Source organism: Melozone crissalis, unplaced genomic scaffold, assembly GCF_028551555.1.
Source record: "Melozone crissalis strain CALT ecotype California unplaced genomic scaffold, PUWL_Pcris_2 ptg000034l_1, whole genome shotgun sequence".
In the NCBI taxonomy this organism is placed as follows: Eukaryota; Metazoa; Chordata; class Aves; order Passeriformes; family Passerellidae; genus Melozone; species Melozone crissalis.
In genome coordinates, this window is record NW_026535812.1 from 24,545,359 (window position 1) to 24,559,590 (window position 14,232).

The window sequence follows — 14,232 nt, forward strand, 5'->3', positions numbered from 1 at the left end:
CGCTGGGTGCTCACGGGCACGGCCAGGGAGGGACAGGAGGTGCCATGGGGACGTCAAAGAGCCCTTCCCAGCCAGCCAGGAGGGGAAATGTCCCTTCCCGGCCAGCCCTTCCCTTTGATCCCAGTGGGAAGGAGCAGAGCTGGAACTCCTCCTCCTCCTCCTCAGCCCGGGGAGCCGAGGGAAGGGGAATCCTGGAGCAAAGGTGCCTCCAGGACAGCTGGGGAGCTGAGCAAAGTCTCTGCAGGGCCACAAACGCTGGGAAAGTCACATCTGCAGGGTGGCAAACTCCAGCTCCTGGCGGGGAAGAGACCTGGAGCTCAGTCCCAGCCCTGGGAGATGCTCTGGGCTCCTCTGGGTGTCCATGCAGGCTGTTCCAGCCCTGGATGTGCACAGCAGAGCTCCAGCTCTGCACGGGACATGTCAGGGCGCGAGGCAGCCTGAATTCCTTCCAGGGCCTCTGTGCCTGCAGGAGGGAACGGGAGGATGGAGGAGGAAAACCCTGACAGGGGCAGAATTCCTTAGGTGACAGCTCACCTGGTTAAGCTCATGCCTGGAGGCAAAGAGTTTCCAGCAGCGCCAGCAGACCTGACCAGATAACGCTGGAGAAATCAGCTCCCAAACCACAAAAATGAGGTGGGTTTTTTCCTTTCTGGTGATTTTTTTTTTTCCTTTTTTCCAGGCTGAGTTGCTGCACAAATGACTGTAATTAAAGCTGTTACCTGTCAGTTCCTCAAGGCACTGAGGCTCCGGTGTTCAGGCTTTGGAGAAAAGCATTCCTGCATGGCAGCAGTCCCACTCATCCCTCAGCTTACTCATCCTGCCCAGCACCCACCCAGATCTGTCACCAATTAGTTGTAATTCAAGGATTCAGGGGGAAATCCCCACCTCCCCGAGCGAGGTGACTTCACAGGAAGTTAGGGCATGGAACGCCTTTTAAATAACAAAAAAATCATGGAAAAAAATCAGTGTGTGCCAGAGGCAAGGCCACGGGGCAGGCTGGCTGGGGAGGCACACAGCTCCTCAGGCATCCACAGTTCCTGCCGAGCTTCCAGAGAGGTTCCGTGGATTCCTTTGGAATTCATCCATTATGGAAGAGCCTCAGCCCTGCCGTGTCACCGGTGCCTGCAGTGCTCTCACATCCCTGCAGCTCAGAAGTTCTGTGCAATTCCCAAAGCACCCTGAATGACGGGATCGGGCCCTGATTTAGTGGGGTTTCTGTGAAACAGCCCCGGGGGTTCATCGTGGTTGGCAGCAGGGCCTTGGGAAGCTCCTTCCCTCGGGAAAGGAGAGCACCCAGCGCCAGCCTGGCACCGCTCCCAGCTGGGAAAAGCTGATATTCCTCGGCCTCTCCAAGGGACCCGGCTCTGAGACAGCCTGGTGGTGGCACCAGGCTCCTGCCGGGGACACCAGCCCCTGCCACATGCCTGGAGCTGCAGGGAACCAGACCCACCAGTGCCCAAGGATGCTCTGGGAAAGTTGGAGAATCGTGGAATGGTTTGGGATGGAAGGGACCTTAAAGCTCATCCCATTCCCTGCTATGGACATGAACACTTTCCACTGTCCCAGGTGGATCCAAGCCCTGTCCAACCTGGCCTTGGGCACTTCCAGGGATCCAGGGTCAGCCCCAGCTGCTCTGGGAACCTGTGCCAGGGCCTCCCTACCTTCATAGGGAACGATTCCTTCCCCAAATCCAATCTAAATCCACCATCCTGCAGCTTAAAGCCATTCCCTGTGTCCTGTCCCTCCATGCCTTGTCCCCAGTCCCTCTCCAGCTCTCCTGCAGCCCCTTCAGGCCCTGCCAGGGGCTCTGAGCTCTCCAGGTGAACATTCCCAGCTCTGCCAGCCTGGCTCCAGAGCAGAGGGGCTCCAGCCCTGGAGCATCTCCATGGCCTCCTCCGGCCTCTCTGCAGCAGCTCCACATCCTCCGGCAGGATCCCCCAGCCGCGGCGCATCCCTCCGGGCGGGATCCCCAACATTCCCTCCCCACCCTCCATCCGCGCCCCGAGCGCTCCGCACTCACCGAGGCGGGGCCGGCCCGCGCCTTGCGCTCCTGCTCCCGGCACTGCAGCCCGGCCAGGTGCCGTTCCAGGGCTGCCCAGTCCATGGCCGGGGGCTGCGGGTCCCGGGGGCACTGCGGGTGCCGGGGGGGCCGCGGCCCCGCGCTCCGCCGCCCGCCGGGCCCCGCGGCCGCTCCGCGCCGCCGCTGCGCGGGGTCCGAGCGGGGCGGGGGCCGCGGGCGGGGGCAGCAGCGCCGGGCAGCGGCGGCCGCGGGGCCGCAGCGGCGCCCATGGGCGGCCGGGCAGCGCGGCGGGGACGGCGGCGAGCCCGCGTCCTCTTCCTCCTCCTCCTCCGAGTCCTCCAGCGCCGCCAGGTCCAGGCTGCTGGGGGACGGCGAGGACTTGCCCTCCGAGCACGGCGTGGCTTTGCTGGAGTTGGATTCCGAGCCGGAGCGGCTGCTGCCGGCGTCGCTGCCTAAATCCATGCCATCCTCCCGGGAATCCTGCCGGAGAGAAGCGGAGCGCGGCCGCGTCAGGGATGCCCGGAGCGCTGCTGCCCGCCGGGCACGGGAAACGCCGGCCCGGGGCCGCCCCCGCGCTCCGGAGCCGCCGCCGGCGCGGGGCGGCCCCGGGCGGAGCGGGCGGGGGCGGAGCGGGGCCGGGCTCCGGCTCCGCCGCTCGGGAGCTGCGGGAAACGCCGGCTGGCGGCGGGGAAACGCCGCTCCGACGGGCAGAAACCCCCCGCTCTTGCGGTTCTGGTCAATTGTTCTTGGTTTGGCTTTCTTTTTTTTTTTAAATTATAACCAGGATATTAGCTAATGTTGTCGTAGTAGCTATTGTAACTGGGGTTTTGTTACACAAAAAAAGGATTTCTATTTAAATGTTACTCTTTGTTCCCGCGGTTGTTGGGTCGGGACAATCCCAAGCATAAATCCAGGCTGGTAAGAGAATGGATCAGAGCAGCCCGGAGGGAAGGGGTTTGGGGATGGGGGTGGAAGAGAAGCTCAGCCTGACCCGGGCACAGGCACAGCCCCAAACCCCCCCTGTGCTGGGCTGATCCCAGTGTGGGCAGCACGGGATGGGGGATTCTGCCCCTCTGCCCCGCTCAGGTGAGACCCCACCTGCAGAGCTGTCCCCAGATCTGGGGGCTCCAGCGGGATATGGAGCTGCTGGAGAGAGGCCAGAGGGGAGCAGGGAGCTGCTGCAGGGCTGGAGCCCCTCTGGAGCCAGGCTGGGACACCTGGGGGGGCTCACCTGGACAGGAGCAGCTCCAGGGAGAGCTCAGAGCCCTGGCAGGGCCTGCAGGGGCTCCAGGAGAGCTGGGGAGGGACTGGGGACAGGGATGGAGGGACAGGACACAGGGAATGGCTCCCACTGCCACAGGGCAGGGATGGGTGGGAGATTGGGAATTGGGAATTCCTGACTGGGATGGGATTCCCAGAGCAGCTGGGGCTGCCCCTGCATCCCTGGCAGCGCCCAAGGCCAGGCTGGACCCTGGGGCTGGAGCACCTGGGGAACTGGGAGGTGTCCCTGCCGTGGCTGGGGTGGCACTGGGTGGAATTTAAGGTCCTTTCCAACCCAAAGCATTCCATGATTTTGTGACGGGGTTTGGGAGGAGGTGGCATTGTCTCTCTGTGGGGCTGTGGGTGACTGCAGGGAGTCACAGCAGTGACAAAGAGTGACATCCTCCCTCCCTCCCATGCCCCCAGGGACCACAGGGACCTGCCACCAACCCCTGCTGCCACCCTCTCCCTTGCTTTCCTTCTTTAAAAGTAATTTAAAGTAACTCGTTAAGAGTCTCCTATAAATAACTCTGCTAAAAAAAACTAATCTAGTTTCTGCATTCTGGGTCACCGAAGCCAAGTTTAACACGCAAATGTTCCCATTCCCAACTCCACAGCAAGGAGACCTTTTATGGCACTGTGGCTGAAATGGGGAGCACCAATCCCATGGATCAGGAACACCCACACAGGGCTTGGGAGATGTGGCAGCAGCCAGCTGCCCTCTGTCCCTGCAGTCCCAAACCTCTGGGTATGGAGGGCCAGGGGAGAACAGCAACTCTTCATTGGAATATTGAAACATTGCATTGCATTAGGAGCTGATTTGGGGCAGGATTTTGTGTGAGAAATACCCTTGAGGTCACCCACGAGAATCAAAACATCTCTGAGTTATCCACTCTGCCTCCAACACAAATCCAAAATTAATTCCAGCCTGTCCCTGCACAGGGAGAAAATTAACTCTACCCCAAGAGCACCACGAGGAGTTAAAATGAAAGATTGTGCAGGGTGGGAGGTGATGCCAGAGGTGGGCATGGCACAGACACTGGGGAGTGGGCACAGCTCAGGGGGAATCCCCCTTCGAGGGTCCCCACAGCCTGAATTGTTCAATTGGAATTCAAATTCCAGTTCCAAAGGGGTGAGAGGAAGAAGGGAACATCTGCAGCCCTGAACTCCTGGCACTGCTGAGCTGCTCCTCGGGGGGGACCTGGCTGGGCAGGGGGAGGTGAGGGGAGAGAAAAGAAGGGAAAGGGAGGAACGGGAGGGGTCTCCTGTGCCAGGTCTGGCTCCTCATCCCCTCCTGGGCAGCAGCAGCGAGCGGGTAGGGGCATCCCGGCAGTCCTGGGAGTACCAAACCCCACCAACATCAGATGGAACAAACACCGGGAGCAGGGCAGGGCTGGGGCTGAGAGCTTTCAGCGTCCTGGGGCCATCCCCTCCTCTCCCTGCAGGGTGGGAGTCACAGACTCACGGACAGGAGCTCCAAACTCATCTCGTCCCTGTCCCAGGTGCTCCCAGCCCTGTCCAGCCTGGCCCTGGGCACTGCCAGGATTCCAGGGCAGCCACAGCTGCTCTGGGAGCTCCATCCCAGCCCTCCCCAAAGGGAGGAATTCCTTCCCAAATCCCTGTGGCAGTGGGAAGCCATTCCCCCCTGCTCTGCCCTGGTTAAAATCCCTCTCTTTTTTTGTAGGAGACTTTCAAATCCTACAGTTTTTCTGTAGGAGACTCCAACCCCCAGGCAGGGCTTTGGAGGATAAAGGGGCCGGGATACACAGGGAATATCACAGGGTTTATTTGGGATTAACCTTTCCCTTGAGGTGTCTCCTCCAGGTGCTCAGCCCGGATTATCCCAATTTTCCCTCCTGACCCCCAGGAGCAGCTGAATCCCTCCCTGCTCCCAGCTGATCCCTGCTTCCCTCCCAGGCTGCCTGGTGCCTGAGACTCCACAAAACCAGCAACTGCAAAGTGCAGGTTTAAAAATAATCCCAGCAAATGGCAGGAAGGAGCAAAATCCTGGAGATGAATTACACGGGGAAGAGGTTCCACCACAGGGCTGGGAGGGGGTGGCATTTGACACAGTTTGTGTGGTGCAGTTCTTTATTTGGGGCCGGTTTCACGTCACCACCAGCCTCACAGGGGAGTTTTTGCTGAGCAAAGGAGGAGCTGCCTCGCTGCTCCCAGGCTGGGGACAGTTTCATTTATGGGATCTTCACTGGGGGAGTTTCTTCCCTTCATCACCCTGAGTGCACTGATGATGTTCTGTGGAGGACAAGAGCGCTTCCCTCTCCCTGAATTTCCCAGTGTGGCAGCTGGAATGGCATGAAACGAGTGGCGGGCACTTCCCAGTCCCAATTTTCCCATTTTAGTGGGATAAAGCTGCTTCAGCCTTCATTCAGTTCATGCTTTAAGGTGCCAGTCCTTGCACATCCCTCCCTGCTGCCCTGTCCTCAGACACATTTGTTTCCTTACCAGGTTTAACACATCACACATGTGATTTTTCCAAGTTTCCTTTTTCTTTTTCCCCACTGCAGACAGATCCAATAATTTTTAACCTCATAGTAAACCCTCCCCACTTCTAATTATACCCAGGGAACATATTTCTGCTCGACCTGCACAGGAAGGAGGCAGCTCTTGCTATTCCAAACACAAATGGCATTTCTCTCTTCCACAAACCCTTTTCCAACACCATGGAAAACTTGGGATTTGTGGGAATTTTCAAGGGTGTGAACACAAACCCTTGGAGATGAAAGAATCTGGTTCACAGCTCTTTTATCCAGTGCAAAGGAGGTTTAATGCAAATAAGGCTTGTAGGGTTGATTCCGAGGCAGAAATACATCACAAAAATCAGATTTTTATTCTTTTCCCGGTGTTGGTTTCAAAGGCAGTTTGCTGATTATCACAAGCTTTAAATTGATTCGATTTTTCTATTTTGGCAATGCTGTAACCCCATTCTAAAATGGGTTTCTTGTGTTCTCTCCTGCTAAATTGCAGAAGTTTTTGGGTCAGAGAAGAAGGGAAGCAGGGAAGTCTCAATCACCCTTAAAACACCATAAACCCCTAAATATGGGAACATTTCTGCCAGCTGGGTCTTTATCCCAACACCCTCATATCCACCCAGAGCTCCCAAATTGTGTTTTCACCTTTAAAAGTGGGTTTGGGTTTTTTTCCTTGAAGTGAGTCCCACACAGAGCTGAGAGCTGTCCCTGCCCAGGTGGGATTTGGGATTTGACAGGGAAATGATGCTGGGATCAAAACATCCCTGGGATAAAGCAGGGAAGGGAAGTTTCCTGTGACCACAAAGAATTTCCCTTTCCTGAAAGGAGAAGGACTGCACTGAGAGCAGGGCACGTTCCCTTTTCCTGCTGCAAGCCCTCGGTGAGCATTCCTGGGGTTTGTTCATTCCATGGGCAGGAAAAGCTGCCAGAGTTCAGCTGGGATAGGGGAAGGTGCTCCCACCCAAGGGACTGGAGCTGGATGAGCTTTAAGGTCCTTTCCAACCCAAACCATTCTGGGATTTGATTTGATAATTCTGGGATCAATATTCTGGCAGAGTGGAATATTCTACAGCTTATCCAAACAGAAAAGTTGTCTCCTCTTCAGAAATCCCAGTAACATCCTGCAGGCCCTGTGCACTCCCATAATCCCAATCCCTGCCTTTGGGATCAGGAGCACTGGGATGCCCAATCCCTGCCTTTGGGGTCATGGATTACACTGGGATGCCCAATCCCTGCCTTTGGGGCCATGGATTGCACTGGGATGCCCAATCCCTGCCTTTGGGGTCATGGATTGCACTGGGATTCTGCCCTGCCCCAGGTTTTCCAGCTCCGTGCATCCCTGAGATTCCAGCACCAAACCAAACCCCACCCCTGAAACACCAAATTAATGGAAATTAATTTAAAACTAGGCATGGTGGGGACTCACCTGCAGCTCCTTGTGGGGCAGGGACGGGATCCATGGGGCTGCATTCCCCTCTGGAATGCTGCATCCTCCCTCAGGAAGCTGCAGGGCACGGGGGTGCCATGGCACAGCATTCCTGCCCTTGGGGCATTGTTCTCCTACTGCTGGGATTTGCAGGTTTAACTCTTTAAATTTAGCAAATTAAATTTAGCCAATTAATCCTTTGCTTAATTTAGAGGGGGAGGGAAATCACAGCAGGACTCAGCGGTGGCACTGCCACCAAAGCCCTTCTGGTGGCACAGGAGGGGACAAGGACAGCATCCCAAAATAATCCCTTTAGGCCAGGCTCAGCATTTGGGCTGTGGCAGATCCTGTTCTCCAAACTGGGATTTGATGCTTGCTGGGATGGCTCCACCCATGCCAGGGCTTCCCTCGCTCCCAGAATATTCCCCCAAATCCTAAACCACCCCCAAAGTCCTCGTGGTCTCTTTTCCTTTGGAAAAACTGGAGGATGAAGGAGCTGCTCCTGCCCAGACTGGTTTTCCTCTAAATTATCTGCCCTGGGGTGAATCCTGAAATCATGGAATGGGTTGGAAAGGACCTTAAAGCTCATCCCATTCCCTATCCATGGGCAGGGACACTTTCCCCTATCCCAGAGTGATCCCAGCCCTGTCCAAGCTGTGCTGAAACAACTCCAGGGATGGAGCTGCTTCCCCTACACTGAAACAATCCCAGGGATGGTTTTGCTTCTCCTACACTGAAACAATCCCAGGGATGGATTTGCTTCCCCTACACTGAAACAATCCCAAGGATGGATTTTCTTCCCCTACACTGAAACAATCCCAGGGATGGATTTTCTTCCCCTGTGCTGAAACAATCCCAAGGATGGATTTTCTTCCCCTGTGCTGAAACAATCCCAGGGATGGTTTTGCTTCCCCTGTGCCTGCCCCAGCCCGGAAGCTCAGGAGTGCCAGGAAAATCCTTGGAGTAAACAAAAGGAATCTCCTTATCTGTCCAACAGCCTCTGGAATGCCTTGCAATCATCAAGGCCAGGGGGAAAAAAAAAGAATTGCCCTTTAATAAAGTGCTGTGGAAGGCACGTGGGTAAGGAATGCGAGCAGGGAAATAGCTGGAATATTTCAAATGCATGAATCCACAGAGCCCTGCTGAATCTTAATATTTATGTTGCCTCCTCTAAATGCATTAACTCCCGAATCCCAGCGTGTGCACAGAAGATTTGCAGCATTTCTCCCCCAAAATTCCTCCTGATCCTTTGGGCAGAGAGGAATCAGCCCCTGAAGGAAGTCTCAGCTTAATTAAGGAGTGCGTTAATCACCTTGGGGGCCTCCGGTTGTCACTGGGAGGGGCTGGAGTCCAACAGGAGCCGGGAGGAGCGAGAGGAGAATGCGGGAGGATTCATCTCACCTGCCCAAATCTGGGAATGTTTGCAGCAAAAGCCAAAATTCAGGAATTTCTCCCAAGTTTTTGTTGCATCCTGGACAATCCAGCTCGCTGCCTGACTTGGGGCTGACAATTGTACATTTTCTGGGACTGCAGAAATTTTACAGTGAATCATTTTTGTCCAAGTCAGCTGAAGGAGAGGCACAGAAAATGCTTTGGAAGGATAAATTTTGGCTATTCCTGCCACCAGGACGCCCCTCGCTGCCAGCACCGTCTGAGCCCGGCTCAGGGTTGAGTCAGGTTACAGATAATTAATTGAGTCAGGTTACAGATAATTAATCCCAGCCTAAAGCAGCCAAAGCCTGCAGCAAACCGGGAGAGGGGAAGGTGCAATTCCGGCTGCAAAAGGAATTCCTGCTTCAAAGGGGGGATCAAATCCCGAAATCTGCTCCATTTCCAGGGGATTTTGAGCCAACAGCTGCTGCCGAATCTCCGTTCCAGCCAGGGACAACTGGACAATTCTCCTTGGCTGTTTCTGCCCTGCAGACCCCGCTCCCATCGGGGTGTGCTTCAGCTTTGCTTTTCCCTGGAGACTCCTGAGATCCTCAATCAGCCCTTCCAAGGAGCCACCGGACCAGCACAGCTCAATAACCAGGCTCAGAGCAAACTGTGCTGGGTTTAACTTTTGGGGTTTATTCTAAATCCCAGGGCCAGGCCCAAACTCCCTGTGCTGCCTTCTCCTCCCCGGTTTTCCTCTCCTTTCTTTGCCAGAGGTGGTGCAGGTGTGTGGGACGGTCCCTGGGATGCTCACAGCATTCCCTGGATGTGTGTGTGTGCTTCCTTGGCTCCCCTCCTGCTTTGGGGGATGAAAAGGTTGGATTTGATGGGCTGGGAGGGCTTTTCCAACCTAAATTCTTCTGGGATTGCTCTTTATTAATGATTCTGGGATTCCTTTTGGTTAATGATTCTGGGATTCCTTTTGGTTAATTATTCAGGGATTCCTTTTTTGTTAATGATTCTGGGATTCCAAGAGCTGGTTTTGGGAAGGTACCACTGAGACCCCTGACCCATTTCTGGTGTCCCCCTTGAGCATTTCCCTGCAGTTATCCCCCAAACCTGGGGTGCTGCGTCCATGGGGCAGCCCCAAAGTCACAGAATCATGGAATTATACAGGTTAGAAAAGATCTCCATGATCATCCAACCTGAGTCTGATCCCCCACCTTGTCCCCAGCCCAGAGCTCTGAGTGCCACATCCAGGAATTCCTTGGACACCTCCAGGGGTGGGCACTCCAAACCTCCCTGGGCAGCCCCTGCCAGTGTTTAACAACCTTTCCATGGAGAAATTCCTGCTGATGTCCTCCCCTGGCCCAGCCTGAGGCCGTTCCCTCTGCTCCTGTCCCTGTTCCCTGGGGTAAGATCCCAAATCCCCCCCGGCTGTCCCCTCCTGTCAGGAGCTGTGCAGAGCCACAAGGTCCCCCCCGATCCCCCTTTTCTCCAGGCTGATTTCCATCCCAGCTGCTCCCCCCAGGATTTGCTGTCTGAGGAAGCCAGAGGAGCAGCCCAGGAGCAGAGAGGCAGCGCAGGGAGGCAGAAGTGCAGCTGCACGGGCACAGATTCCTGTCAGGCACTGCAGAGCTGCTCTCCAAAATAGCTGAGTGTGGAGCAGCCACCTGGCAGGGGGAATTGCTGTGGGGAGCTTTCCCTCCCCCCTCCCTTGGGATGCAGCCTGAAAACAGGGAAAGGCTGGAAAGCCATCCCTTTATCACCCCAAACACTCTGCACCATCCAAAGGCTCTTTCCTGCCTTTTCCCTGCTCGGTTTTCCCAAATACACAAATGGCCAGAGATTCCTCATGTGCCTCATCAGGAACGTGGCCACCCGGCTCAGGGAAGTATTTTTATACTCATTTCTATTCAAAAAAAGAAATACAACTTCAGAAAAACCCCAAACCCCTTTATGACACGCAGATCCAGGGAAAATAAAATCTGTGACTGCAGCAAATGGAGCAGCGAGGAAGGAGCTCTGCTCCCTGATGAGGAATTGTGCTTCACCCACAACAGATGCAGCTCTTGATATTTGTTTTCTGCATAAATCTACATTTTAGGCTGAAAGCAACTGCTCAGGCTTTGTCTTGCTCTGTTCCATCCCTCACTGCTCTTTTCAGCCTCACACAAACAGCTCCAGTTTGGGCTTTTCCAGCCCCAGATCCCAACTTCGCTGCAGGCCTGGTGGAGTTCAGATGTTCCTTTGTCCATGGTTATCAATTCCTGCCAGCAGGGATGGTCCATCCCAGCCCCAGGCATGGGCAGAGCCCTCAGGGCCTGCAGCACCCCTTGGAACAGGGAGGGAGCAGCTGGAGTGGGTGCCGTGCCTGCAGGGTGGGAGCTGGGGATGGGAATGGCTGTGGGACATGGGAATTGTGTCAGGACATGGAGCTTGTGCTGCAACTTCAGAGAATCCAGGAATGGTTTGGGTTGGAGGCACCTGAAATCCCATCCAGTTGGTGTCGCAGACATCTTTTATGAAAAATCCTTTCCATTAGGATTTTTCCTCCTGAGAAGCTGGGAGGCCTCAGGAACAAAATGTAAACAATGGTTATCTGCTGCTGTGGAATGCAACAGGTGCATCTGGGATTGGTCTCATGTTGGATGTTTGTAATTAATGACCAATCTCAGCCCAGCTGGCTCGGACAGAGAGCCGAGACAGAAGCCTTTGTTATCATTCTTTCTTTTTCTATTCTATCCTTAGCCAGCCTTCTGATGAAATTCTTTCTTCTATTCTTTTAGTATAGTTTTAATGTAATATATATCACAAAATAATAAATCAAGCTTCTAAAACATGGAGTCAGATCTTCATCTCTTCCCTCATCCAAGAACTCCTGTGAACACCGTCACACAGTGCCACCCCTGATCCCACATTATATGGAAGGAAAAACCCAAAGCCAACTCCCCAAACCAATGCAGACCACATTATAAATATATTATATGAGATGTAAAGTCACTTCCAGCCCCAACCATTCCACGGTTCTTCCCACGACTCTGATTTACAGCTCATATTGCAGCCAGGGCTTTGGGAATGGCCTCGTGCTGCCGGATTTCCCCCTGCAATGGGAAGCTGGAGAACAGAAAATGGAAAATCCTCTTAGCAGGGCTGGGGCGGCTGTGCCAGGCTCCAATTAACACCAGAGGGTTCGTTATTAATTATGGGAATGAGGGAAAATGGGGGATGTTAGAGCTGGGGGAAAGGAGATGGCCCCAAGTAGCTGCCAGGGAGGGGAGAAGGAATTCCTGGGGAACAGCACTGGATCAGGGACGGAGGATGGAGCCACCCCAGTGCTCAGAACAAATTCCCAGACACCTCCCAGGCCTGGGGCACCCCTGAAATCCCAAAGCTGCTTTTCCCTGGAGCCAGAAGACCTGGGGATATCCAAGGTGTTGCTTTTCCCCTGGGAGGGTGCTGGAGTTTAACTTTGCTCTGCTCCCAAACCAAATCCCTCCACAAAACCCAGCCTAGACAGGGATTTTAACTCCAGCCAAGAGGAGTCTGAAACCCAGGGAATTCCAGGAAATTATCCAAACACACCTTGTCCAAAGCTTTGAGGAACAGACCCCAGACATACCCAGAGGACTGGGGGGTTTATGGGGTGGACACCCCTTTCCCAGGTTCTGTATCCCCAATTCCCATCCCTATGGATGGATTGCGGCTGTGAGGGGCAGCACATCCATGGAGCAGCTCCTTCCCTTCCTTTCCTCCCTCCCAGGGTGGGAATCCAGGGCTGGAGCAGCCCCTGGCACCAGGGATCATCCCAAGGGATCCAGGGAGGGATCCCAAGGGACCCAGGGGTGCTGCAGAGGGGCTGCACATCCCAGCGGATCCCAGAATTCCAGGACACAACTCCTGCCTGTCCCTCCCTGCCCCCAGCACATCCATCCCTGAAGATGCTGAGTCACAATCCCAAATTCCCAGGAAATCCACAGCCCAACATCCCAAATTCTCAGGAAATCCACAGCCCAACATCCCAAATTCCCAGGAAATCCACAGCCCAACATCCCAAATTCTCAGGAAATCCACAGCCCAACATCCCAAATTCCAGGAAATCCACAGCTCGGCTGGCAGAGTCTCACAGTTAAAAACCCTCCTAGAATAATTCCCTATAAAATCCCCAGCCTCACAAACTCCCTTTAGGTCACTCCAAGAAATTTGTCCCCTGTCCTTGATGCCCTTTATGAGAAATAAAAATGTAAAATTCATCAAATCAATCAATTAAGGTTAAAAATAATGACCTAAGATCCATTAAGATCCCTCCCAAGGATCCAAGATTTGCTAGTGGAGTTGTTGCTCCTGCAGAAGAATAAAATCCATGGATATTTTTGGCTGCTGAGCTCGGAATGGAGCCTGGGGTGCATTTTGGGGATGTGGAGAATGAGCCAAGACATTTTGTAGTATTATTATTATTATTATTATTATTATTATTATTATTATTACTATTACTAAGTGCTGAGTGTCCCTAAATAACAATAAATGTCTTAAATAAATAAATAAGTAAATAAGTAAATAAATAAATAAAGCCCAAGTAAATAAGTGTCCAATTAAATATCTAAACAAACAAATAAGCATTTTAATAAATAAACAAATGTCTTTAAAAACAAATGAATGACCAAATAAATAAATGCTTTAATAAGCAATGTATTTGTGAGCTGCTGAGGGGGTCCAGGCTGAGCTGGGCTCTGGAACCAGAAACCCTGGAGTTCTCCCCTATCCTTCAGCTCCTTCCCGGTGCCTATAAATTCCTCCTCCTTCCAGCGAGGCCCAGGAGGGTTTTTTGGGAATTATTTGAAGGATCTGTGCCCAGTCTGTGCCTCTCAGAGGGGACAGAGGTGCAATCGAGCCGCAGAGCAGCGATTTCAGGGTACTCACATTCATCTTCCACTCCGGCTCCTTTCAGGGCATTTTGGGGCGATCCCGGGGGTTGGGATGTCGGGATCCCCGCTACGGCCGCGCTCCCCCGTTCCCCTTCCCGCTGCCCATTCCTCTGGGATTCGCCCGCGGAGTTGAAAAATCCACTTTGAATTCCTCCGGCATCCAGCTGAGCTCCGCGTCCCGCCGCTTCCCAAAGGATCTCCCAAAATCCCCACGGCTCCTGGGGCCGCCGTGACCCCGGGATGGAGGGAGATCCCTTCCCGAGGAAAACGGGATGCTGCTCTCCCCAAAAATCCTCCCCTTCACAAGGCTCGACCTTGCCAGGGAAATCCTGTCTGCCCTGAATTATTCATCCTCTTCCCGTGCTGCTCCAGCAGACAATTCCCAGCATTAATATGCCATGACTTTTTATCCTTTTGGGGTTGTTTCCCCCCCTGCTTCCAAGCTCACGCCATCCTGGAGGTGTTCAGAGCATTCCTGGGATTTCCCAGGTGGATTCGGCGTTTGCAGCCCCCGGCTCGCCCTTCCCGGTGGGAATGAGCCCAGGAGCAGCTCCGGGAACAGGGATAGCAGGGCTGGATGCAGCCGGAGCTCCTGCTCCTGGCAGCGCTTCCCAGCCTGCCTGGCCATGGAATGCAGGGGAGGCATCCAGCAATGCAAGGAAAAACCCGGAGCAAGGAAAATCCGTGCTGGGAATTCCAGGGAAAACCGTGGGATTATCCTTTTTAAGGAATGCTGGT

At 54.1% G+C, this 14,232-nt stretch overlaps 1 protein-coding gene across 1 annotated transcript in view; it reads right to left on the minus strand.

Moving 5' to 3' along the window:
* Nucleotides 1–264: 264 nt before the first annotated feature.
* The window catches only part of IQCJ (IQ motif containing J), a 48,307-nt gene continuing 34,339 nt past the window's right edge, over nucleotides 265–14,232 (minus strand). Inside the window, exons 7-8 of the mRNA XM_054282304.1 lie at nucleotides 2,021–2,500; nucleotides 265–294 (exon numbers count right to left, since the gene is read on the minus strand). Of these exons, the coding sequence (XP_054138279.1) occupies nucleotides 265–294; nucleotides 2,021–2,500 (510 nt within the window). The remainder of the gene's footprint in view (nucleotides 295–2,020; nucleotides 2,501–14,232) is intronic.